General features: G+C 33.7%; 2 protein-coding genes across 4 annotated transcripts in view; one reads left to right on the top strand and one right to left on the bottom strand.

Annotated features, from left to right (window-relative positions):
* The window catches only part of LOC148620630 (adhesion G protein-coupled receptor L3-like), a 75763-nt gene extending 59182 nt beyond the window's left edge, over positions 1–16581 (top strand). For all 3 annotated transcript variants that reach the window (XM_088574295.1, XM_088574297.1, XM_088574298.1), the window contains 14 exons: positions 965–1011; positions 1230–1356; positions 1905–2008; positions 3379–3481; positions 5572–5725; positions 6066–6135; positions 6448–6514; positions 7226–7323; positions 11801–11927; positions 12776–12817; positions 13270–13335; positions 14065–14128; positions 14927–14964; positions 16334–16581. In XM_088574295.1, coding sequence (XP_088430421.1) covers positions 965–1011; positions 1230–1356; positions 1905–2008; positions 3379–3481; positions 5572–5725; positions 6066–6135; positions 6448–6514; positions 7226–7323; positions 11801–11927; positions 12776–12817; positions 13270–13335; positions 14065–14128; positions 14927–14964; positions 16334–16489 — 1263 coding nt within the window. In that variant the 3' untranslated portion in view covers positions 16490–16581. The remainder of the gene's footprint in view (positions 1–964; positions 1012–1229; positions 1357–1904; positions 2009–3378; positions 3482–5571; positions 5726–6065; positions 6136–6447; positions 6515–7225; positions 7324–11800; positions 11928–12775; positions 12818–13269; positions 13336–14064; positions 14129–14926; positions 14965–16333) is intronic.
* Positions 16582–16970: 389 nt separating this feature from the next.
* LOC148620629 (multiple inositol polyphosphate phosphatase 1-like) lies at positions 16971–23871 on the bottom strand. The gene is made up of 4 exons (XM_088574299.1): positions 23224–23871; positions 22191–22312; positions 18142–18263; positions 16971–17774 (listed from the first exon to the last, which is right to left on the bottom strand). The coding sequence occupies exons 1-4, from the start codon at positions 23837–23839 to the stop codon at positions 17429–17431; spliced, it is 1206 nt and encodes a 401-aa protein (XP_088430425.1). The 5' UTR covers positions 23840–23871; the 3' UTR covers positions 16971–17428.
* Positions 23872–24237: the final 366 nt, after the last annotated feature.

The raw sequence follows: 24237 nt of genomic DNA, 5'->3' as shown, positions 1-24237 counted from the left end.
AACAACTTTTTCTTACTATAGTAATTTGGAAAAAAAGGTCAAATTAAATACTGTATCAAGCAGAATAAGACAAAAGTGATTGGATTAATTTGATACAAGTCCATAGGGATTCAGGATTACATGCTTTTGGGTAAACTGGGCAATATGTTGCAAAACCATGTATAGTTATTAGTCCGAGTGGGTCATAACTTTACTGTCCTTAAACCTTGTCCAAAAATATTGGATGTAATAAATAGTATCTAAGTGTGTATATATTATAAACTTTGTCCTTGACCTTTTATCACATTATAGAGACTTAAACTTCTTATAACCAATGCGAAGTTGGATGTACGTCTGTTCCTTACTTCATTCATCCATCAGTCCTCCTCTTGTCGTTGCAACTTGTCTTAAACCACTGAATAGACTGTACTTGGCATTTATTAAGGACACACTGTGTAGTGCATATTGCTAGGTAATTTTGATCCCCTAACTTTGTGGGAGTAATGTCCCTTTGGACATAGTTTCCTGAAATGCATTACTGATGAATTGAGAGTAATTCCTGCCATTAAGTAAAATGTGGTCAAATTAATTTTATTTTCATCATCAAGGTTTGAAAATCCCAACCATAAACCAGCTGCTCCTTCTATATGGAGGTATGGGTATGTGAGAATGCTCACTAAGTTCTGTCACTTTAATTTGCTCCTGTTTTCAAAGAGAAAATTGCTTGTTATGTTATCAAGTTGATATGTTTCTTATTGTGTATGAAATGTTTGTATTAGAAATTAATTGAATTTTAGGGATGGTACTAGGTTTTCAAATGAGTTTGTGGCATTAGCAATATTATGTTATGTTTGCTTTCCATTTAGCAAATTTATCCTGTGTAAACTATTAATATTCATCAAGAAAAGTAATTTGTCAAACATACTCGAGGTATGCCCCCTGTCAATTCTGTTTTGTCATGTTTCTATGTTTTTTTTCTCACCAGACTGACAAATCCAGACCTCTCTGTGTGTTTTGGGACTATAATCCACTGTGAGTATTCTTTGAATTATGCATGGGGAAAACATACAAGTTGGGAAATTCCTTCTTTCCAACTTCTTATTTTGGATTTTAGAAATTGAGTAAAATTAGAAATTATTAAATATAACCCTAGACTAAGTGGTTATTCTTCCATGGAACAATTCCATCATATTTGCTGCATTTTTTAATTCCTAAGCACTCACAATCATATTATTGATCAATTTTATCAGAGATGCAAGAACTGGTGCCTGGTCAACTGTTGGAGCAAGACTACAAAGTTTTTCTAAGAATTCTTCAATCTGTGAATATGACCACACTACTAACTTTGCCATACTCATGAGTCCTATGGGGTCAAAGGTGAGAGCTTGTCTATGTTCATAAATTTATCTTCTTAATGTTAGTACTTATCAGAATAAGAGTCTGATGTATTGATAAAGCAAAAGAAGAAAAGGACCAATTAAACAAAATAAAGATAAAAACAAATAAAAGTCAATTTGAGCAAAAATAAAAACACAGATAAACTGAAAGACAATGTGCAAACTGATTACTTTCAAAATTTGGGGCTATGGACCAGGTGCACTGGAAGGGTAAAAACGGATCATTGACCTAAGGCACTGATAGAGTAAAAAATGGGATGATCAACTAGGTGCTCTGTTTGGGTAAAACTGGGGTCATGGACCAGATGCACTGATTGGGTTAAAACTGGCATACTGTGATCATTGACCAGGTGCTTCTCTTTTGAATTACACTACCCTTGTATGTATTTGTTGTAGTCTACTGGTCATGAATCTGGAGGAGGTATCTGAAGTCTTACCTTTGAGAATCTGTGATCTTGAATCATTGAATCAGGAGGTGGTACCCTAAGATTTGATTCTTGCCCATTTTATTGTATGTATTTGTTGTAGCCCACTGGTCATGAATCAACACTGAACATTATATCAGCTGTAGGGATTGGTATATCGCTTCTATTTCTCATCATTACAGTTCTGGTTTACATTGTCTTTTGGAAGTAAGTATATACATTGTGAAGTTAAATACTGTAAACATATTAATTTTCACGATTTCTAATTTTCAGTTTTCTCTCCAGTGAACATATTGTGGGTTTCGTTTTTTTGTGGTTTCAAAAAAAAAATGTTTAGCATAATACAGTGTAAAAAAAACTATTTTGCAGGTACTATTTTTTGTGGCTTTTTGTCCACCAATGATAAAATGAAGTTTCTGTGATTTATTTCTAGTATCTTCATATATTTAATAGATGCAGTCCACTTGTTGCAGGAAATGTTGGTCATGTGTTTAACACTTTTTTTTACCATGGCTGTGGTCTAAAATGCTTTGAAGCACATCATATTAGAATATGAAATAACTTAACTCATGAAACTTGAAGACGTTTTTCTGTGCAACATTTTCATTCCCCTTATATTAGTATTAGAAGAGTTTGAAATGGTTTTACAAAATGATGGTTGTACTGAGATGTTCGAAATACTTGATAGATGAAACAAACTTAATTGTTGCATACAGTAGTCATCTGTCCCCCACTTTAATTGGAAAACATATTGTTTTTTCCTTGTCTGTCTGTCTGTCACACTTTTATAAGCACAAGTCCTCAGAAAGTATTGCACCATGCTTAATTTAACTTTGTAGGCAGTTAGGACATGATATTTTGTTGTGCTCGTTGCCATCCACTGAATTTTGTGGGAGTTATTCCCCATTGAACTTTGGAATGGGGAAATCTACTTTTTTGTAGGCATGAACAGACTTTTAATTTTTTATGTCCTTGTTATCTGACAATTAGCAAAGTAGTTTTGATTGGAACTTTAGGGGGTGAATATTTTAGACTCTTCATGGTTATGATTTTTTAATTTGATTTGCAGTATTAGGATGATAGATTGTACTGAGTGTGTGACTTACGTCTTAGTCACAAGTCTACTTCCTGTTCACTAAACGAGACAATTATCGTGATAGGGTAGATCAGCTGCATGTATGTCATGTAGAGACTTTTTAGATCCCAACTTAAGTTTTATTTGTATCCTTTCTTTTTGTTTTAATTGATGGATTGTTGGGGTTTAACGTCCGAGCAGCAATATTTTAGCTATATTCAGACGAACTTTTTGTTTTAATCTTTTTTTAATCTTTTTTTTAATCAATACTTCATGGTCATCACACTTGGGTTTCATAAAAAGAAATTCTTAATTACAAATTTATTCAAATCATTCCCAACTCAAATTTCAACCAATCAGCTTACTTGACATTATAATTTGGTGAAAAACTCAAGGATTTGAGGAATCTCAATTCGAGATATTTTTTTATGAAACTGGGTCCAGACTTCTCTAGCTTCTCTGAAATTTTTAATACATTATGGTAATTTTTTTTCTCTTTTAGTCATGTGAGAAGTGATAGAGCCAAAATCCTGATTGTGTTATGTATAACTCTGATTGTTTCCTATATTATTTTCCTGTTTGGTGCACAGAGAACCAGTAGTAAGGTTTGTATAAAGTTGCAAAATTAAAAAAAATCAAAGTGGGAAAAAACTGGAAAAATACTTACTTGTTTGTGATGTAATAAAATGATACATTGAAACATGTCTATACCAAATGCCTTTTGGACTGAAGAGTTTGTGTGATTGAAACAGGTTCAGATACATTTGTAGAAGTTTAATTGTTTATTGCTTGAAATTTGGTGGTTACTGTCTCATTAGCAATCATACCACATCTCCTATTTTTATATTTAAATGGATAAGAAGAGACTTAAAAAAGTGTCTTATTTAGACAGGTGTTTGGTTTAGTCAGGGTTTGGTTTAGACAGGTGTTTGGTTTATTCAGGGATTGGTTTAGACAAGTATTTGGTTTTATTCAGGGTGGTTTAGACAGGTGTTTGGTTTATTCAGGGTTTAGACAGGTGTTTTGTTTATTCAGGGTTTGGTTTAGACAAGTATTTGGTTTTATTCAGTGTAGTTTAGACAGGTGTTCAGTTTATTCAGGGTAGTTTAGACAGGTGTTTTGTTTATTAAGGGTTTGGTTTAGACAGGTTTTTGGTTTGTTCAAGGTTGGTTTAGACAAGTTATCAGTTAATTTGGGGTTGGTATAGACTGGTGTTCTGTTTATTCAAGATTGGTTTAGACAGGATATTGGTTTATCCAGGGTTTGTTTAGACAGGATATTGGTTTATTAAGGCTTGGTTTAGACAGATAGTTGTAGGGTTTATTTACCTAACTGTTTTAGAATTAGAGACTCAGAGTGGACCAGAAATCAACGTGTGTTTAAACTTTATATGAATTGCTTATTTCATATGTCAAATTGCAAATTTAAAAGATTATTATTTTTATTACATATCATTTGTATAGCACACTGATAATACAATTATTCTAAGCACTTTACATGTTAAATAGGTATGAAATACATTCACAATATATCAATATATAAAAATGAAAAAAAACTTCAATTTGTGGATACCAATTTTAGTGGATCAGGGAAGATACATAAATTCGTGAATTCTTGAATTTGTGGTTTTTAGGTTTTCGGTACATACATCGAGGCTCACCCATGAAAACCATGAAAATTGGAACCCCACAAACAATATACTTTTACAGTAGCATTTACATATATAAAAATAATCAAATGAAAAACCACGATGAACAAAATATATACTGGAGTCCAGAAATAAATTAGTAAAAATACTAAAATGAACAGAATATTACCAACATGTCAATGAACATTACGTTAACTTAAAATGTTGAGAAATTAAAATAAGATTAAATTGACTAAGAACATTGAAATTAGATTTATATTTGACAAAAATAAAGAAGATGTTACAGATATAATAATAATCAATAAAAAGTAAGGTATAATAAAAGATTAAATTAAATACAACTTATATATTAATATACAAATTTATACATGTACAATGAAAATATTAAAATTATCACTTAAATATGATAGATGTAAGATTATATTGGGTTAGGAAAGTCCATTCAATGGCAAGAAAAAAAAGAGATCAGACCACATTTTCTATTTAAAATTTATGCTGGGTTAAACATTGAATAACAATCCAAATTGAGAGATTTATCAAGCTTGTCTATAATTGCTCAAACTTTTCTGGATTAGACCTTTGCATTTGTATCGCGATGCACTCTGTGAATCATTGTTGTCTCAGGCTACTGTCATTGCATTGAAAAATTGTGACAGCTAGTTAGACCACATTTCTTGAACTCAACTGTAATTTTGTACGTTTGATGTCAAGTTTTGAATATCTCAACAGGATATTAGATGGTAACTGCTTTTATAAAACCTTCTTAACTTCAAAATATTCTGATGAATGTCCTTTGTGAAGCAATACCAAAAATATTTCTTTATCTACTAAAGAATGCTTGCACTGCTTTAACTTCTTCCTGTATTTTATATATACTTGTAGAATTCTGCACTACTGGTTTTGTGTTGCTACATTATTTCTTCCTTTTGTATATTTGTAGAATGCCTGTACTGCTGTGTTGCTACATTATTTCCTGCCTTTTGTATATTTGTAGAATGCCTGTACTGCTGTGTTGCTATATTACTTCATCTTTTTATATACTTGTAGAATGCCTGTATTGCTGTTGCTGCATTGCTACATTATTTCTTCCTGGTTGACTTCTTCCTGATGTTATCCATGGCTATAGAAATAGCCTTCCAAGTACTATATGTGATACCTACTGGGGTTTCTAGAACTAAGAAATTTTTCTTACTTAGTTTTGGTAAGTAAATGTCCCTCAACTCCTGAAACCTCATAATGAAACTTGATGAAACTTTCGCACATTTTTTATCACTTGATACTATTGCGCACCTCATATTTTGAATTACCATCTGAATTAATTTTGGTATTGTATGATTCATATTGGTATTCATATACAAAATTGGAGGAGGGTGGTTTTAGTAAATGAACTATGCTCTAGTATTGTTTCATACAGTATGTACCATTGACATGATACCATGAATTGTTAGTCTGTTTTCAATTGTTGGAAAACTTGATCAGTATTTTTATGAGTGGGTACCACAAGCAGAACATTGTAATCTACCTTGTCTCTAATTTCTCAGGAGGTCCACTAATAATTGTTGGTGCATCAATGGGGGCTACACAACTTGAGGGATATGGAAATTCTTATTAGTAAGTAGGACAGAAGGTACATGTAGTAAGGAATGATTTTTTTGGAGAGATTTAATCATTGTGTTATTTATTGTTGGAGTTTGTTTATTTATGATTATTAATCGAGTGGTTTACAGAAATATAGTGGGTCAACTTGCTTCCACAATTAGTTGGATGAATTGCTATACAACTTCAATTTGAAGATGTGTAAATTGGCTCTGCTATTTTAATTCAGCAAGTTTTATAAGTTAACATTTTATTATGTAAGTTTCTTTTCATCTTTGATTTAATTGAATTGTCACCCTTATACATCAACATTTTTCAATATTACAGTTGCTGGTTAGCAGTGGATTCAGGTCTCATTTGGGCATTTGCAGGTCCAGCTTTACTTACTGTAACTGTGAGTGGGCTTTAATTTTATGATCACTTACTAAGCTCATTTTGCTCAAAGTTAAATTTGAGCTATAACATCAGTTTTCATACTGTTAACTAACTTTTAAGGTCTATGAATTCACAACAACTGTTCAAATTATTTTCCCTGCAATGTATGTAAATTTACAAGTAAAAGAAATTAGCTATTATCCATAACAGCACATTTTGAAGAATAAGAAATATTCCTAATATATTTTAAAATTGGTATATAGTTATTGTTCCTCAGCCATCAACTTTTTAAAAGGTGTTATCTGAAAGTTTACACTAAATGTGAACTATAATTATTAAAAAAGTGTTCAGGTTACATATTTTACAGGAGTATGGAGAGGGTCTTCTTAGTTTCTAACTTTTTTAACCATTTATATCTCATTTTATACCAAAATCTCTGTAGTTTCTATGTAACATGCATAGATGTAACCCTCATGCATTCAAAATATCATTACCATTCATTTTTTTTCTTCAATATAATTGCTTAATGATTTTGTAAATTTTTTTAAATGATGTTTTGCTGAATAATATAACAACAGAGCAGATGTAGCTATACAAATGTATGATTTTAAAAATTACAATAAATGTGCATATCTCTACATTGGTCATAGACCAATAATAAACTCTTGTTTGAATACTATTATGATTAGGGCAATTTTAAAACTTCTCAATTTCTACCATTTTATTTCAGATAAACCTTGTGATAATGGTACTTGTAATGAGGACCATGTATTTATCTATGACAAGTAAAATTGGATCTAAAAAGTCTACTAAAAAAGATATTGCCATGTAAGATTATGTGAACTGTAATTTATGGGTACCAGTTTTTGTGTATACAGTTGATGATCTCCAGTATAGAATAGGGTTTTGAACTTGTAGATTTCATTTATGCTGCATACCAGAGTTTTTTTTTCTGATTTCTGCTTACAGTTAACTAACTTTTTGCAAGGGTTTTATTGGGTTTCTGATCCTTTAGGATCAAAATACCTTCTGTCACTGGTTCATGCTAGGAAATTCCTTTTTGTTTCTAAACACGACATAAAAATATGGTCCAAATGTTCGTTTTATATGACATTCAATACATCTTTTATAACCTGTAAATATGTTTTTGGCAAATATTCAGCTCAGTGATATTCTATTATTTCTACAAGTAAAATTAAGATCTATATATAGTCTTCAAATGAACTGAAGGTTTCAGGGACTTACTTTTTGGCCTTGAAAGATGTTTAGTAGTAAATTTGCATTTAGAGATTGAAGTTCTTGCAAGTAATGCATCAAGATGTAGCATTAAATGTGCTGCTCCATTTGACACAATTAACACTCAAAATCACCATCCAATCATTAATATTTTATGATTAATAAACTGGTAGTGAAGAGGATTGATTTAAACTTAGTAAAATGGCGGGAAAATTCAAATTGATAAAAGATGTCTAGTTTTGGAAATTCTTATGTTCACCAAAGCAATTATTTTCTTCAGCTGAAATTGGTTTTATATGAGTTTAATTTCAGTGTATGATAACATTCTGTTGTATTATTGACATTCAGTTGATGTAAAAACCCCAGTGCCAACAGCACTTTGATATTTGCTAATTTAGCAAGCAAGAAAAAAATGCATAGATAAATCACTATAAATTTATTATGAAGTAAATGTTAGACAGAATGTCATAAAATAAATACCAGCAATATTGAATTGATTCCACTGAAATGTGAAAATAAGTTTGTGAACAGTATACATTTCCTGACAGGTGTGAGAAAAGTGTTCTCCCCTAATGATTTGGTTTGAATTCCATTGTCATCAAACATATTGTTTTGTTTTATAACACCCTGTGTAGGTGTTAAAAGAATAGGCCTGCAGCAGCGCTAAGCTTGTTGTAAAAGGCGACTAAATAGTGCTCAGAAACCTAGCCTGGGGCTAGGCACTCTGCCCACAGAGCAACTGGGATGTGTGCCTCAGGTGGTGGAATGGGGTACCCCTGGCATGTTACAGGCTGGGATTGTCAGGCTATAATACGGAAAACATGATAGCAAATCGTAGTGATGCACCGTGTTGGAAAAGATACCAATGTTCCTTGCATGTTAAAGAACCCTGCTATGGTATACGATAGGAGTAGGAACCTATGCGCTCTGCCACAGGAGGCTAAATTGCCCGATCTTACCCATCTCTCCTTTTTGTCTTGTGGCAATCAAAGTTTATTGACCCTATTATCCTTGTGTCCCATCCCTTTTTTCATTTCATCATCATTATTCATGTTCATCGCCTGAATATAGCTGAAATACTGCTGCTTGGGCGTTAAACCCCAACAATCAATCAATCATGTTTTATAACATTACACATTTATAGCACAACATTTTTGGACATTGTCAAGATGAGGACCATACATGTATGAAGATATAAAGTCATTAGAAAAACATTCATACAATGCATTTTATGTATTTCTTGAAAGTTAAATTTTCAACTTTTGTATGCTTGGCTTGCCTTTCTTTAAATTAGAACATTTTTAAATCTGGATTGTGAGTGAAGAAATATTGCTTTAATGAATTGGGCACAGTTTTAAGATTATACATTTCTCTTAAAATTTGACTTGCCAGGTACATTTGAATTTGTGACTTTTTTCTTTTTTGTCAAAATATCTAAAAATTTTGCTTCTTCAATTTCATATTATTTTCAGAAATATCCACAAGAAAATTGCTGAAAATAACGTAAATATGAAAATAAAGTTCAAGGATACCGTTATAAAACAATCAAGCATTAGAGTAATAAAACTAAATAGAAACAGCTAATGACAGATTAACTGTGGAAATGCACTGAAACTCATTGAAAAATGTATGATTTGGTGAGCTAATCAGACACAGATTTTAGATCTTATCAATTACAACACTAAGACATACAAAGGAAAAAAGATATTAAGTCCTATTCATTAATATTTGATGATAGCCATCGGTGATTGGAGGGACAGCATCTGTTTGTCTTTTTATGTTGTGGAATTGTAAGGATACCACAAAGGCTAAATTTTGATATCCTATCACTATCCAAATCTTTGATGTTTGATACTAGATATGGTTTTACTGCCTTAAATACATAATGTAATGAGAAAAGGTATGGTGTATATGTCAAAGCGACAACAACCCCAATGTGATTAAAATGTCAGCCCAAAGTCACCCATTGGTCTTCAATGAGGAAACCCTCATACCACAGGGTAGGCTGCAGCTGCCCTCAAAACATCATTATACACAGGTGCAGGGAAACCCTCATACCACAGGGCAGGCTGCAGCTGCCCTCAAAACATCTTTATACACAGTTACAGGGAAACCCTCAAACCACAGGGCAGGCTGCAGCTGCCCTCAAAACATCATTATACACAGGTGTAGGGAAAGAGTTGCCACTATATACTCACGTAACATAAAAAATAAACTTGAGGTGAAAACGAAACAAGACATACAGAGGCTGGAAATTCCTGACTTGGGACAGGCACATAAAATGTGGTTGGGGTAAAGTACTTTGGCATGATCACACCCCCCCACCTTAAAATCTGGCCACTGTGGAAAAAATGTTACACAATTAAACACACCTAAAATCAGTTCAAAAAGGTCCGAGTTCCTTTGGAAATAATGAAACTGAATATGAATTACACAAATGTACAAACTAAAGACTACTAGCAGTTCAATGACATGCCAGATCCAGACCAAATAGTCCCCATCATATGTAAAATCAATCCCAATTCTTCAATTCTTCCCGTGTGGGGTTGAGAATCACGGTATATCATGAGTCGTACAAAAAGGACACAAGTTTGTATGTATGTCTATTTTCTTTTCCCCATCATATGTAAAATCAATCCCAATTCTTCAATTCTTCCCGTGTGGGGTTGAGAATCACGGTATATCATGAGTCGTACAAAAAGGACACAAGTTTGTATGTATGTCTATTTTCTTTTCCCCATCATATGTAAAATCAATCCCAATTCTTCAATTCTTCCCGTGTGGGGTTGAGAATCACGGTATATCATGAGTCGTACAAAAAGGACACAAGTTTGTATGTATGTCTATTTTCTTTTCCCCATCATATGTAAAATCAATCCCAATTCTTCAATTCTTCCCGTGTGGGGTTGAGAATCACGGTATATCATGAGTCGTACAAAAAGGACACAAGTTTGTATGTATGTCTATTTTCTTTTCCCCATCATATGTAAAATCAATCCCAATTCTTCAATTCTTCCCGTGTGGGGTTGAGAATCACGGTATATCATGAGTCGTACAAAAAGGACACAAGTTTGTATGTATGTCTATTTTCTTTTCCCCATCATATGTAAAATCAATCCCAATTCTTCAATTCTTCCCGTGTGGGGTTGAGAATCACGGTATATCATGAGTCGTACAAAAAGGACACAAGTTTGTATGTATGTCTATTTTCTTTTCCCCATCATATGTAAAATCAATCCCAATTCTTCAATTCTTCCCGTGTGGGGTTGAGAATCACGGTATATCATGAGTCGTACAAAAAGGACACAAGTTTGTATGTATGTCTATTTTCTTTTCCCCATCATATGTAAAATCAATCCCAATTCTTCAATTCTTCCCGTGTGGGGTTGAGAATCACGGTATATCATGAGTCGTACAAAAAGGACACAAGTTTGTATGTATGTCTATTTTCTTTTCCCCATCATATGTAAAATCAATCCCAATTCTTCAATTCTTCCCGTGTGGGGTTGAGAATCACGGTATATCATGAGTCGTACAAAAAGGACACAAGTTTGTATGTATGTCTATTTTCTTTTCCCCATCATATGTAAAATCAATCCCAATTCTTCAATTCTTCCCGTGTGGGGTTGAGAATCACGGTATATCATGAGTCGTACAAAAAGGACACAAGTTTGTATGTATGTCTATTTTCTTTTCCCCATCATATGTAAAATCAATCCCAATTCTTCAATTCTTCCCGTGTGGGGTTGAGAATCACGGTATATCATGAGTCGTACAAAAAGGACACAAGTTTGTATGTATGTCTATTTTCTTTTCCCCATCATATGTAAAATCAATCCCAATTCTTCAATTCTTCCCGTGTGGGGTTGAGAATCACGGTATATCATGAGTCGTACAAAAAGGACACAAGTTTGTATGTATGTCTATTTTCTTTTCCCCATCATATGTAAAATCAATCCCAATTCTTCAATTCTTCCCGTGTGGGGTTGAGAATCACGGTATATCATGAGTCGTACAAAAAGGACACAAGTTTGTATGTATGTCTATTTTCTTTTCCCTACTTAAACAGATCTGGTGCCAGAAGTATCTGTGTACTAGCACCATTGTTTGGAGTAACATGGATATTTGGCGTACTCTCAGTCAACAAAGATTTACTGGTCTTTCAGTATCTGTTTGCCATTTTGAATTCTCTACAGGTAATTTAATCGTATATTCATATTCATGTAGATTGTATTAAGTGTGCACAATAGCAATTTCAGTCTCTCATCTTGATGCTTGAAGATAATAAAGTTATTAGTTCTTCTTAATTAAATAAAATATATATCAGTTATATAAATGGTAGTGTTGTGTGAAGAAATGCTTGGAGTAGAGTGACTACTTCTGGTAACAGTGGCATATTTTCCATTCAGTGAAAGAGTAATCAAGGGAACCAAGATTCTAATGGAAATCAAAAGAATATAATCCAGGGACAGACATGGAAAACAGACAAACACAACAAAGAACATAAAATAACCAAAATAATACAAACTAACAAAAGTAAATGAGCAACTCGGACTCCACTAAAAACTGGGAGCATGGACCAGGTGCACTGGTAGGGTTAGTGTCCTCTGCTTTTCTAGAAACACCCACCAAGCTGCTCATAAAAAATCAATTCCAGGGTATAGACGAAAGAGGAAAGGAAAATTATGACATGTTGAACAAATCAGTTTTCATTGTGCAGATAGATACACCATAACAATCCACAAGGTTCATGATGATGACCATAATACTTCAGTAGTGATGACTGCAATCTTGTAGCAACATAACCCTATCCCAGAACCCTAATTGTAAGAAGTCTGGCATGATACACAAAGTCTGCATGGTTACAGCAAGCTCTGGCTTAACGTATGACTTGTGATATGAAAACACTATACTCAGGTGCTGAAGAGATGTTGCCACAGATAAAAGGAAAGTTGATAATATGGAATGAAAATCACCATGTTTGTTGTATAGTTTGTATAATTTCTTAAATTACAGTGCTTTTTAACTGAAAATTATTTTTCAGGGATTCTTTTTGTTTCTGTTCCATTGTTTGCTTGATAGAAAGGTAGGACTATTTTTAGAATTTAAAGTTTGTTAAAAAAAGGTTAAACAAAATAAACTATTATTGTTTTATTGTCAGAAACTGAAAGACATTTGTAAAATAATCTTATCATATAGATAGCAGTTATTTATCATATTTTCCCATTGTAATGACTTCAATATTTCACATTTGAAACCACTTTTTTGTTTTCACTCCTGGTCTTTGTTGGTCAACATGTTTTTAAGCACAAAATCTGAAACACACCATACTTACTGGATTGAAATTTTGTTCATTTTATTTCCTAATAAAGATATTTTAAAATTGTCCTTTTATTTGGATGCTTCAATACCGGTATTTTTTGGAGATTTTTGGTGAGATTTGGATGAATATTTTATTTTTTTTTTAAATTTTACACAGATTTTAAAATTAGATTTTCCAATTAACTTAAATTTTGGGCATTGTTATTATATTTTCAGGTTAGAGAATCTTTTAAAAAGAGAGGTAAAAAAGGCACTCCTTTCACCTCCTCCTACTTTTCTCAGGTAGGTAGATAGTACAGGTCAATATTGTACTTATTACACGAAACAGATTTATTAAAAAATATGTATAGTATCAGCAAACAACTATTATTTTACTGATGAACCTTTAATTAGCTCATCTGGCCTGAACAATTAACATATTTTCAAAACTCTTCTCTGAAACTACTAGACGGATCGGAATCAATCAGAACTGAATTTGATATGAATGTTCCTTAACACTGATGTGTTGATTTTTTATTCAACGACAAACGTGGCAGCCGTTACATAAGCATATAACATAGGGTCAAAACTTAGGTATGACCTACCTTAGAAATCAAGAGACTGCAACCCAGATCTTCGGCGGATCAGTAATTTATGAAAGGTTGGGAAGTGGGGTCCAGGTAATAATATGCTTCTTTGTGCCAACATATTTCACAATTTTAACAATATTTTCTAACAAAACGGGGCACCCAGCCCCCAAAACCAGCTTCTGGATCCATCACTGCAGATTGTTAACATATATTCTTTTTATTGAAAAGTTCTGCTCTAAATATTGCTATACATGTAAGTTGCAAAAATAAAATGAATTGATATTCTGAAACACAAAAAATATCAGTTTACAGTACAAAAATGTACTAGTAAATATTTGACAGAAACTACAAAAACAATCTGCAGATTAATTTATTCATATGTACCAAAACCCAAAGAGAAATTAAAAAATGTTTATATTTTTTCCTACTTCCTATGTTTTAGAAGTCTCCGAAAACATCACAGAAAGATGTGTCTATCGACAAGAATAATAATGATCAGTCTAAAGGTAAAAACCAGGTGTAACTGTGCATACCTGTTAACCTTGGAACAGTTTGTGTGGGAGATTCTCCCCCATTGACACTGTCTCATGTGGGATATTTTTATATAAAAGCAATTTTTATGGTAAAATTTGATTACTTTGTATTTTCGAAGAGAAAGTAATGATTTTAACCAAACACCTCCCAAAATCTTACATTTTTAGGCTAGAGATTTTTCGTTGATTTTATCTCTCCCCTAAGGTATGTATGTGAAAACATAGTGCCTGTTCTATATAAAATAGTCAGAGATCTTTTAAAGGCAGTATGTTATTTCTGTTGTTTGTGTGTGTATATGTGACAGTTTGTATTGGCTGTTTTATGTAAAACTGTCGGAGATCTTTTGAATGACTATTTTAGTATCTGTGGGTTTTTTACCACATTTTTATTGTATTCATTTTGGAAAACTTCAGTGAATGATGGTATTGAAAGTAGTGCCTTCAAGGTCCCCCTATCCTTTTGACAGCCCTTACATATTACTTTTATTGAAATAGAAGTATTTTTATGTAAGTGGCATATAATGTATCATAAAAATCTGGTATTTTACAGTATGTAAAGTTAATGATTTTTATTTTACTGTTAATCTAAGTGATTATATACCTTGTAGCATTTTTTTTTAATGTAAGGAATCATAATACATGTGTAATGTGTTAGAGTGGGGTGACCTCTGTGTGCTAAGATAAGCGCAATAAAAACCTCAGGACAAAGCAGGGTTTGCCAAAGGACTTTTAAAACCACAATCAATCAATCAACCAATGCTTCAATTTCAGATTTGAACAAGAATAACCTCCAGATGTTGAATAATAAGGTAAGTTTTTCAGTAGAGGCATTATATAATTTAATACACTATAAATTCATAAAATTTCTGTAATTTTTCAAAAAATGTGATTAGATTTTTTTTTGGACATTGAGAAAAATCATGATTCAGTAATGGTAAAACTTTAATGTATGAGTTTCAATTTATGTGATAACAATATATTTGCATTATTGCAAATAATAAAAACATCCCAATAATATCAGAATTTACAGAATTTTAAATTAAGCCTTGGGGGAAATACTTTTTGATTTCTGTGTATGTTTGATAATGACATATGTGAACCCTCCCACATTATGTGAAAACTTACACATAAATATTTAAAAGGAGGATATTAGTAAAGGTTAACAGGTATGTAAGAGTAAAATTGGAATTACATTTGGAGAGCAAACATCTAGGACAGACAGCGAAGAAGCTTATAGTAGATACATAAAAACTGATATAGAAACCAAAGACTGTTCAGAATTACTGAAAACAGAATTCTTTTTACATGTATCAGCAGAAAATGATCTTCTCATGATGTAATACAAAATTCTGCTCCTTTTATCCCTGTTTCAGCCTGTAATAATGGATAACAGATTAGTTTAATTTAAAATGTCTTTAATCACAACCAAAATGTGAGTACATGTATAATAAAAAGACTATAATGATTTAGAATTATTACTACAAGCTAAGAGTTATGTTAAGTACTTCTGTGTCTAAGAATCAGGCATATGTGTACAAGATGTAGCACATGAATCTATAAAATGCAGATATTTTATTGCATTATCCAAGTATTTATAACTGATCATCGTCAAGGTGTAAAGTTTGCCTTTTTAAGATATTGATTGGTCAAATTTAGGTTAAATGCACTTTAGAAAAAAGGCCAGCAAAATTTTCCCGCACTTTTTCTGATATCAGCTGTCAAAAAACATCTTTGTCACAGATACTTCAGGATAAATTAAAAAAGCTTTCTGGTTGCTTTGTAGACATATTGAATATATTTGAGGTAAAAAAAATAAAGTGAGAAAAATTATATGCCTTTGTTCGATATTGGAAAATTGTCGTCGGTCATTAGCAAATTTTGTCAGTCAATGACCGGCATTTTTTACCGTTTCCGGATCCTTGATGCCATCAATTGCCTGCAGTTCTCTTCACAAAAAATCTTAAGTGTCAAATTAGCCATATGTTATGACGTCATAATAGAATGAAGTATAGTGATGTCGTAACTTACAACTAATTTTAGACTAAGATTTTTTGTGAAAAGGACTGCTGATCCTTACACAGAATGGTACTTCACCTCCAATATATTATAATATTAGTGGTCATATCTAGCTGCACTCTATGGAACGTTTCATTTATTTACTATCTGGTTTAATTGTAGACTGACAAAAACAACAATGAACCAGTAGGTTACAATCCATTTGGTGCTGACCCCAATAGACTGTCACCACGAAACTTATTCCAGACAACCTTGTCGCCCAGCAATAATCAGACAGGAGAGGTGTTCATGACTGCCCCTGATATAGGCACATTCTAATTTATGTCAAACTTCCAGTTTTTGGTTATTGAACATAATTAAATGCGGCTAAACCAAAGTTGTATTATTGGTTTTCCATACCTTGATTAACATCTCATTGTTTCTTTTTTCCATAGTTTTGAGTACTTCTTGTATACAATTAGTATTAGGATTTAGATCTTCCTACATATTTACTTTTAATGCTTTTGGTGAATAATGACTTCTTGAAACATGTGTACAGCATATCAAAATTCGCAATATTAATATGAATGGTATTTTTGTATTTGACCATGCTCATTTATTTACTTCCGAAGATCAATCAAAGAAAAGATTTCAAGAAAATGCTACTTGATATTATCCTTTTTACTACATATTAGCCCTTTTTCTACTTTTCATTTAAAGTCCCACAAATTGTGGAAAGGTAATAATTGATAGACTGATATGCAAGGTGTTAAAGATTCTTAGAAAAAATAAATATGGTAAAATACAACAAATGCTCCAGTGTATAACCTAAATACACAATAGTAAATACATTTAGAGGGCATTAAAAGGTCTTCAACAAGTTAAAACACACCTTTAAGTAAGCTGTGAACAAGTAATAAAATCCTCCTTTAAAGAACGTGAAAATTCGTCAATATCAAACTAAGAGGTAATATAACAATACAAAGATACGTTAATGTGCAATATTTCCTGACTACTGACAGGCACAGAAAAAATCTTTGGGTGGGGTTAAACTCCATAACCATCTCCTTTTAATGTAAGATCAACTGAAACAACTAACAAATACACCATAAATTCATCTAATTCTCTCCATGGAATACTTCAACATCACCATATAGACAACATGAGATATCCACGTAAACTGTATTTATCTATTAATATTTCCTTTGTTCAAAATGTTGCTACTGTAGACTATGGTTGTCATACTGTACTTGGCATCATAAACAAACTCCTTTAAAGCTAACTTGAAATGTTCTCACAAATCTCATTATAGTCACAAGTAGTCTGTGAGCTATAGTATGCTTTAAATTTCTTGTACGAACACACTTTACTTCCACATGCAGGGATATTGACAAGTTCTTCATTGACAAACATTTTTACGACAAAGTCTGTTTCATTACACTTGTACAGTCCGACTGCAAAATTAGCAGAAAATGGGCAAATTTTACTTATTTTGAAAGTTCGGTTTCCATTTAAGTGCATGTTGCTTGCAAGGAGTTGTCCAGAGTCCTTGAACAAACCAAACGCTGAGTAGATTGGAATTAATGTATAAGAGTGGGCAAACTGAATATCAGCTACATTTAACCTAAATAAAATTGAACTTTTTTATATAAACATTATTTTATTTATGTATCAATATAATAATTAATGTTAACATTTTCAACACCAGTTATCAGGTTTAGATGAAGTTCTCTAAGAATATTAATGATCTAATCTATTTTTAAATAATGAGCGTTAGTATCATTAATCTCATGTAAGATTCAAAGTAACTTGGACTGATTTCATTCTGTTTCTAATGATAAGCTTTGGTGAAATTGAATATGATCCAAACATATCACTGATTTCAAGAGTTATGTCCCTTACCATAGGTCTATCTCCTGAAGTATTTCTTTTATTGTGATTTCCCTTTCATTTCACATTCAGAATACTACAATATTGAAACAAGTACTTACTGTTTGGTATTGTTATTTTTAATGTTGTTTACCACTTCATCGAATGTTTTGAATAGATGACTTGTAAAAGGACATGACATGTGATAGTTCAGTTGATACCCATACCCTCTGTGCCAGTATGCCTACAAATGGAAATGGTAAAGGGTCTGTATCTATACCATTATGATTACAAAGTAAGTAAGGGTAACAATAAAACTACCGAACACTAATCCGATCCATTACCAAGTCAGGTCCAAAACTAATCTGGCAAAGTAGATAATATACTACCAGAGTAGCTGGTATTGCAATGGTCCTGAATTGGAACATGCATTTCACCTCTTCTATTGCAGCGTGAATGTACCGGTGATGATAAAATAGCATTTGCATGCTATTGCGTCATAATAGGTAAGAGTAATCAACGAAAACCAAGATTCTAACGGAAATCAAAAGAATGTAATCCAGGGACAAAGACCAGACAAAAACAGCAGAGCATAAAGTAACTAAAATAATACATACAAAGTAACAGAAGTAAATGAGCAATTCGGACTCCACTAAAAACTGGGAGCATGTACCGGGTGCACCGATAGGGTAAGCGTCCTCTGCTTTTCTAGAAACACTCGCCGAGTTGCTCATAAATCAGCGGTCACATCAACACAATGAACAATTTACAGTAATTAAAATAATCATTACTCATTAGTTTAGAAGAATCTTTAGTATATTTCAACCAAGGACAGATAATAAAAAAACAATTTGGTAAGAAACCTTTTTAGACGCATTTCCGCATACCTCTGATTCAGAGATGTTATGAAGTTGTTTTTGGCGTTCAAGGAAATCCGAGTAGTTAGTACTTGCTCTCGCGTAGCGAATCAATTGTGAAATATAAACACCGTATGTAGGAGACGAAGGTATATTGCCGCACAGGTAAGAATAATTTATAATATCAAATTTAAGTCTTCTCTTCTATCATAAATCTTTGTGCTGAGATGACCACTGTTGTCAAATTCGAGATGTAGGTCCTATAGAACAAGCTATAGTCTCCTTTTTTTCGAGCTCTGGTGGATATATTGAAGGTAACCATTTACCCTAGGAAGGGTTGTTGATGGACAATACATCATCAATATATCTGTGTGCCAATATTCTTACAAAAACGTATTGTATACCCAATGTGCCAGTATGCTTACGAAACGTAGATTGTATATTCTCTGCGAATATGCTTACAAAACGTAACACAATTTTTATGAAGATTTTACTGTCGGTGTTCTTGCATTGAGGAATCAAATGAGAACCAATTTTTGTTAGGGGGTTTCGGTCTGTTGGGGGTTTAACGTCCGAGCAGCAATATTTCAGCTATATTCAGACGATGAACATGAAATTGATGATAAAATGAACATGAAATGAAAAAGGGATGGGACACAAGGACAATGGGGTCGACAAATTTTGATTGCCACTGGAAATAGGGAGAGATGGGTACGGTCGGGCAATTTAGCCTCCTGTGGTGGAGCCCTATGGTTCCTACTCCGGGAGAATACCACAGTAGGGTTCTTTAACGTGCGAGGAACGTGGCATCTTTCCCAACACGGTGCACCGCTATGGTTTGCAGTCAGGTTTTCCGTATTATAGCCTGACAACCCAAGCATGTAACACGCCAGGGGTACCCCATTCTACCACCTGGGGCGCACATCCCAGTTACTTTGTGGGCAGAGCGCCCTAGCCCCCGGCCAGGGTTCTGAGCACTATTTAGTCGCCTTTTACGACAAGCTTAGCGCTGCTGCAGGCCTATTCTTTTAACACCCGGACCTGCACGGGGCAGGGGGTTTCGGAATGTTAAGAATTCTTCGAAAATATCTTATTTCAAAAATAGCCGAGCAATGTGTGCAGTAAAGGCTTTAGTCTACTGAAATTTAGTTTACCAATAACTATGTGGAAATCTACATGAGTAAATACCAAACGGCATACTCAATAGCAGGTGGAGACTTGCTTGAGCTTTGTGCAACCCATTCCAGTATCAGATAGTTAAAAGGCCTAAGTGAATTATAAATCTGAGAATTAATATACAGTTGATGGAACTTTATGTTGAAATTTATGATAGTCAAAATATATGTTCAGTTTTGGTTTTTGATCGATAAGAGTTTCAACAGATGATTGACTTCCTGATGGGCACCAATTGTTTACCTCTACTTTCTGGTCCTTTTCTACAGTTATCACCCATAACTTATTCAAGCAAAAGAAATACGAGTGTTGGCGGATTCCAAAAAATTCATCTCGCACTTATACGGTGATATTTCATCATTAAATTGTCTTTGATTACTGTCTTAACTTCAACTATCCCAAATCAAAGAACGTTACTGACACGCTGACGCCTGATTCTGATATTGACCTTCATTATTCAGCTTTCAATTACATTCAATAAAAAAAATCGAGGACTTTAACTTTTGAATTGTCAATTATCCCTCCTTATATAGTACTTGTAATATCCAAGTTTACGTTTACTGCGGTAGTGACCGTGATCTGAATGACTACTAGTATGGAGTTTCGGTTTCCAACGTTACGAATGGCGGCCTTCTGTCACGAGAGTTTCTTCCTCTTTCAGCGGGCGGGATCTTCAACCAGCAGCGCAGCAACTAGATGCAGGAATCGCTCACCCACCCTTGCAATGCAGCAACGCAGTTACGTCCCGCTTTTTAATGGTGTTTGTTCCATTGTGCGTGTATTTTTTAGATTCCCCATACTCAGTTAAAATCCCGACTTAAAAACATTATACGTCGTTGTTTTTCAAAAAATAATGTTACACCTAGATACAAATATATAGTTCTTGGTAGAGATTCCTCATACTGTGTGAGAAATAATTCCAAATCATCTTCCAAATATACAGAGGAAGATGTTTACAAAATGCTGGAATTTTTAATCGATAACATATTTGCCCGGTGTGGTGAACGTGTTTTTCAACAAACGGTCGGCATTCCAATGGGAACAAATTGTGCTCCTTTACTTGCCGACCTATTCCTTCACTTTTATGAGACTGACTTTATAGCTGATCTGATCCGAAAGAAAGAATATCATTTGGCTAGATCCAATTAATCTCGGTTTCCGCTATATACCCCAAAGAACTTGAGATAAAGGATACTACAGACACTGTGAAGTCAGCCTCATATCTTGACCTACACTTAAAAATGGATGGTAAAGGAAAACTATTGACCAAACTTTACGACAAACGTGATGACTTTTCATTCAGAATTGTCAACTTTCCTTTCATCTGTGGCAACATCCCTTCAGCACCTGCGTATGGAGTGTTCATGTTACAACGTTATGTCAGAGCTTGCCGAAACTACGCAGATTGTTTGTATCGCGCTAGAACTCAAGAAATAGGCTTCTGGAACGGGGTTTTGTTGCTACAAGATTGAAGTCATCACTACAGAAGTTTTATGGTCGTCATCATGAACTTGTGGATTGTTATGGTGTATCCATCTGCATCATGAAAACTGATTTATTCAACGGGTCATAGTTTTCCTTTCCTCGTTTGTCTACCCCAGACTTGACTTTTTATGAGCAACTCGGCGGGTGTTTCTGGAAGAGCAGAGGACGCTTACCCTACAGGTGCACCTGGTCCATGCTCCCAGTTTTTAGTGGAGTCCGAGTTGCTCATTTGCTTTTGTTACTTTGTATGTATGATTTTAGTTACTTTATGTTCTTTGTTGTGTAGGTTTTCCGTTTCTGGTCCTTGTCCTAGATTACATTCATTTGATTACCGCTATAACCTTGGTTCCCTTCATTACTCTTTTAATTCCTTGTGTTGTGTGACTTTTTTTCCTAGTTTGTTGTAAATTTGGTATTCCTAGTATTGCTTAATCCTCAATGTCTCCTCATTCGAACTTTTGGTGTTTCTACATCCGTCACGGGAAAATAATACATTTTTCGGGAGCATTTTAAGAATATATGCATGTAGTTTTATCATTATGACTGGGAAATGGTCATGTGATGTGTATATTACCCCGCAGACATGTACTAGTAATTAAACTAACTTAATTTCATCGCCAGATATATATCATAATAAATAAATGTTCTAGATTTACCATAATGTCAAGCATATAATCCACGACACGGAGATCATCCTCGGTGAAGAAACGACACCAGTCTGACTTGTTGAAGATACCAAGCTCAAATGCACAAATCTGGTGCATGGTTAAAATCTGTTCTGAAAAAGAAAGATGAAAAAGGAAGTTTGAACACGTGACAAAACCTTTTATTGCAAAAATAATGATAAATGGTGTAGGGGTCGACTCCAAAACCAATCAGTAAAAGCATGGCACAGGGGTCTACTCACAACCCAATCAGTAAAAACTCATTCGATTTCATAAAGTATATACAGCTGAGGAGTGAAAATGCACAACTTGTAGGTCACTGGCATGTACGGGTCGACCATCGTCCCAAGTTAGGATTTGGAGTCCAATATGCTCCGTTTCAGGGAGCGAAGGTTGACTCAGAGCCATGACATGGGAGGATTGGGTCGACTAAAAAATTATCACCAACTTAAGGGGATGTCCATGGAAGACCCAGAGAGTGGGTGGAACAGTCATGCCAAATTTTATTGGTTTGTTTAAATCATCCATTAGAGATAACTAACCCGTGTTTTCTTAGAAATGAATGTTAGTTTGTAATTTTCCGGAATAATTAATATAGAATGCACTAGAAAATTCGAATAAAGGGAAATAAACCTTTGTTCTGTTCATAATATAGTTGAACTTGTATTCCGAGTCATCCATTTCTGGTACAAAAATGTTCCGTTCTTTCTGATATCATATTGAGTTAAACATTTCATTCTGTTGGAACAGACAGAGTTGTAGGATAACCTCTGTCTGGTTTTTACATGGACAATCTCTTACACAATCTAAAAAAGTTTACGACTTGTGGTTTTCAGTTCACAAGCCTATGGCGATTAGGTTGCAACAAAATACACAATAGTGGTCAAAGTCTAAGACTTACATTACATGGAAACTGTTTTTCAGTGATAAATGAAAAAATAGTATGCTGATAGGATATGCAATGGAAGTACTTATGTTATTTGTTCGCACTCTACCCATGTGTTTTGCAGCTATTCTGATTTACCTGGATTTACATATTTGCCAAGGTTTAATCCTACTTTATTCATTAATTTCTTCATTTCTGATGACTTCTGAAATTGGTTGTATTCAAAGTCCAAAATGTTTGTCATTTTATTGTGTTTCTTGCATTTGGTAAAGTAATGGAGTCTCTTGTCGTCTATTTCAGGTTTAGCGTTTGTCAAATTACCGTTCACAGTTTGGTTTAAACCTCTGATAAACTCTTTATAACTTTCATATGTGATCTCCCTGTTGGTCACTGCAAATCGGACACGTTCATTGCTGTCTTGCATCAGTTGACTGAATCTCGTCCCAAAATTTGTTCCAAGAAGAAACATTTCCTCGTCTCCTTCTTTTGATTGTGAATACTCTTTCTCTTCAGGAAACGGAGAAGTCCAATTTTCTAATTGTGGATTTCTAATTCGCACAACTGGATTTCGAAAAACTCTCTTATGAAAGCTCTTCATTCGTTTTATCCAATACAAAGAGGGATACCGCGCGCCATGGCGCAACAAAACGTTCAATCTTTCAATCTTACAAGATGATCCCTCATGAGTGAAAAGACTTTGTTCATTATCCGTGACATTTCTATTCATGTCATTAACCCAGAAGTAGAGTGTCATTGTATTGAATTCTTTTCCATGATGAGTTAGGGTTTCACTGGACAGAATCACAATAAATAATATCAGCATTAAATGAACTCTTAATCCAGAAAACATGTCACAATTTTGAGCCACAAGTCATGCATCGCCTATATTTCTCCGAATTGGTGTAATCAATTATAATGTCTTTTAAACATAAAGGTCAGATATTAATGCATTCCTAGATTGTTGATACTTGTCATTTATAATCATTTTATATGTTACATAGACTTAATACCTTCCATCATGATGTAACTTTGACTAATTAGAACTTGATATATGTTAACCCCGGAAATATTAACTGAATCTTTCAACCAACATATTTTCAGGTAAATAAGTACATTAAAATATTGTCACATTCTGTAGAAGATTTTGAAGTG

This window comes from Perna viridis, chromosome 3 (assembly GCF_037379345.1).
Source record: "Perna viridis isolate PV_CMFRI_1.1 ecotype Kerala chromosome 3, ASM3737934v1, whole genome shotgun sequence".
Lineage (NCBI taxonomy): Eukaryota > Metazoa > Mollusca > Bivalvia > Mytilida > Mytilidae > Perna > Perna viridis.
This window is presented reverse-complemented; position numbering and strand designations above follow the sequence as displayed.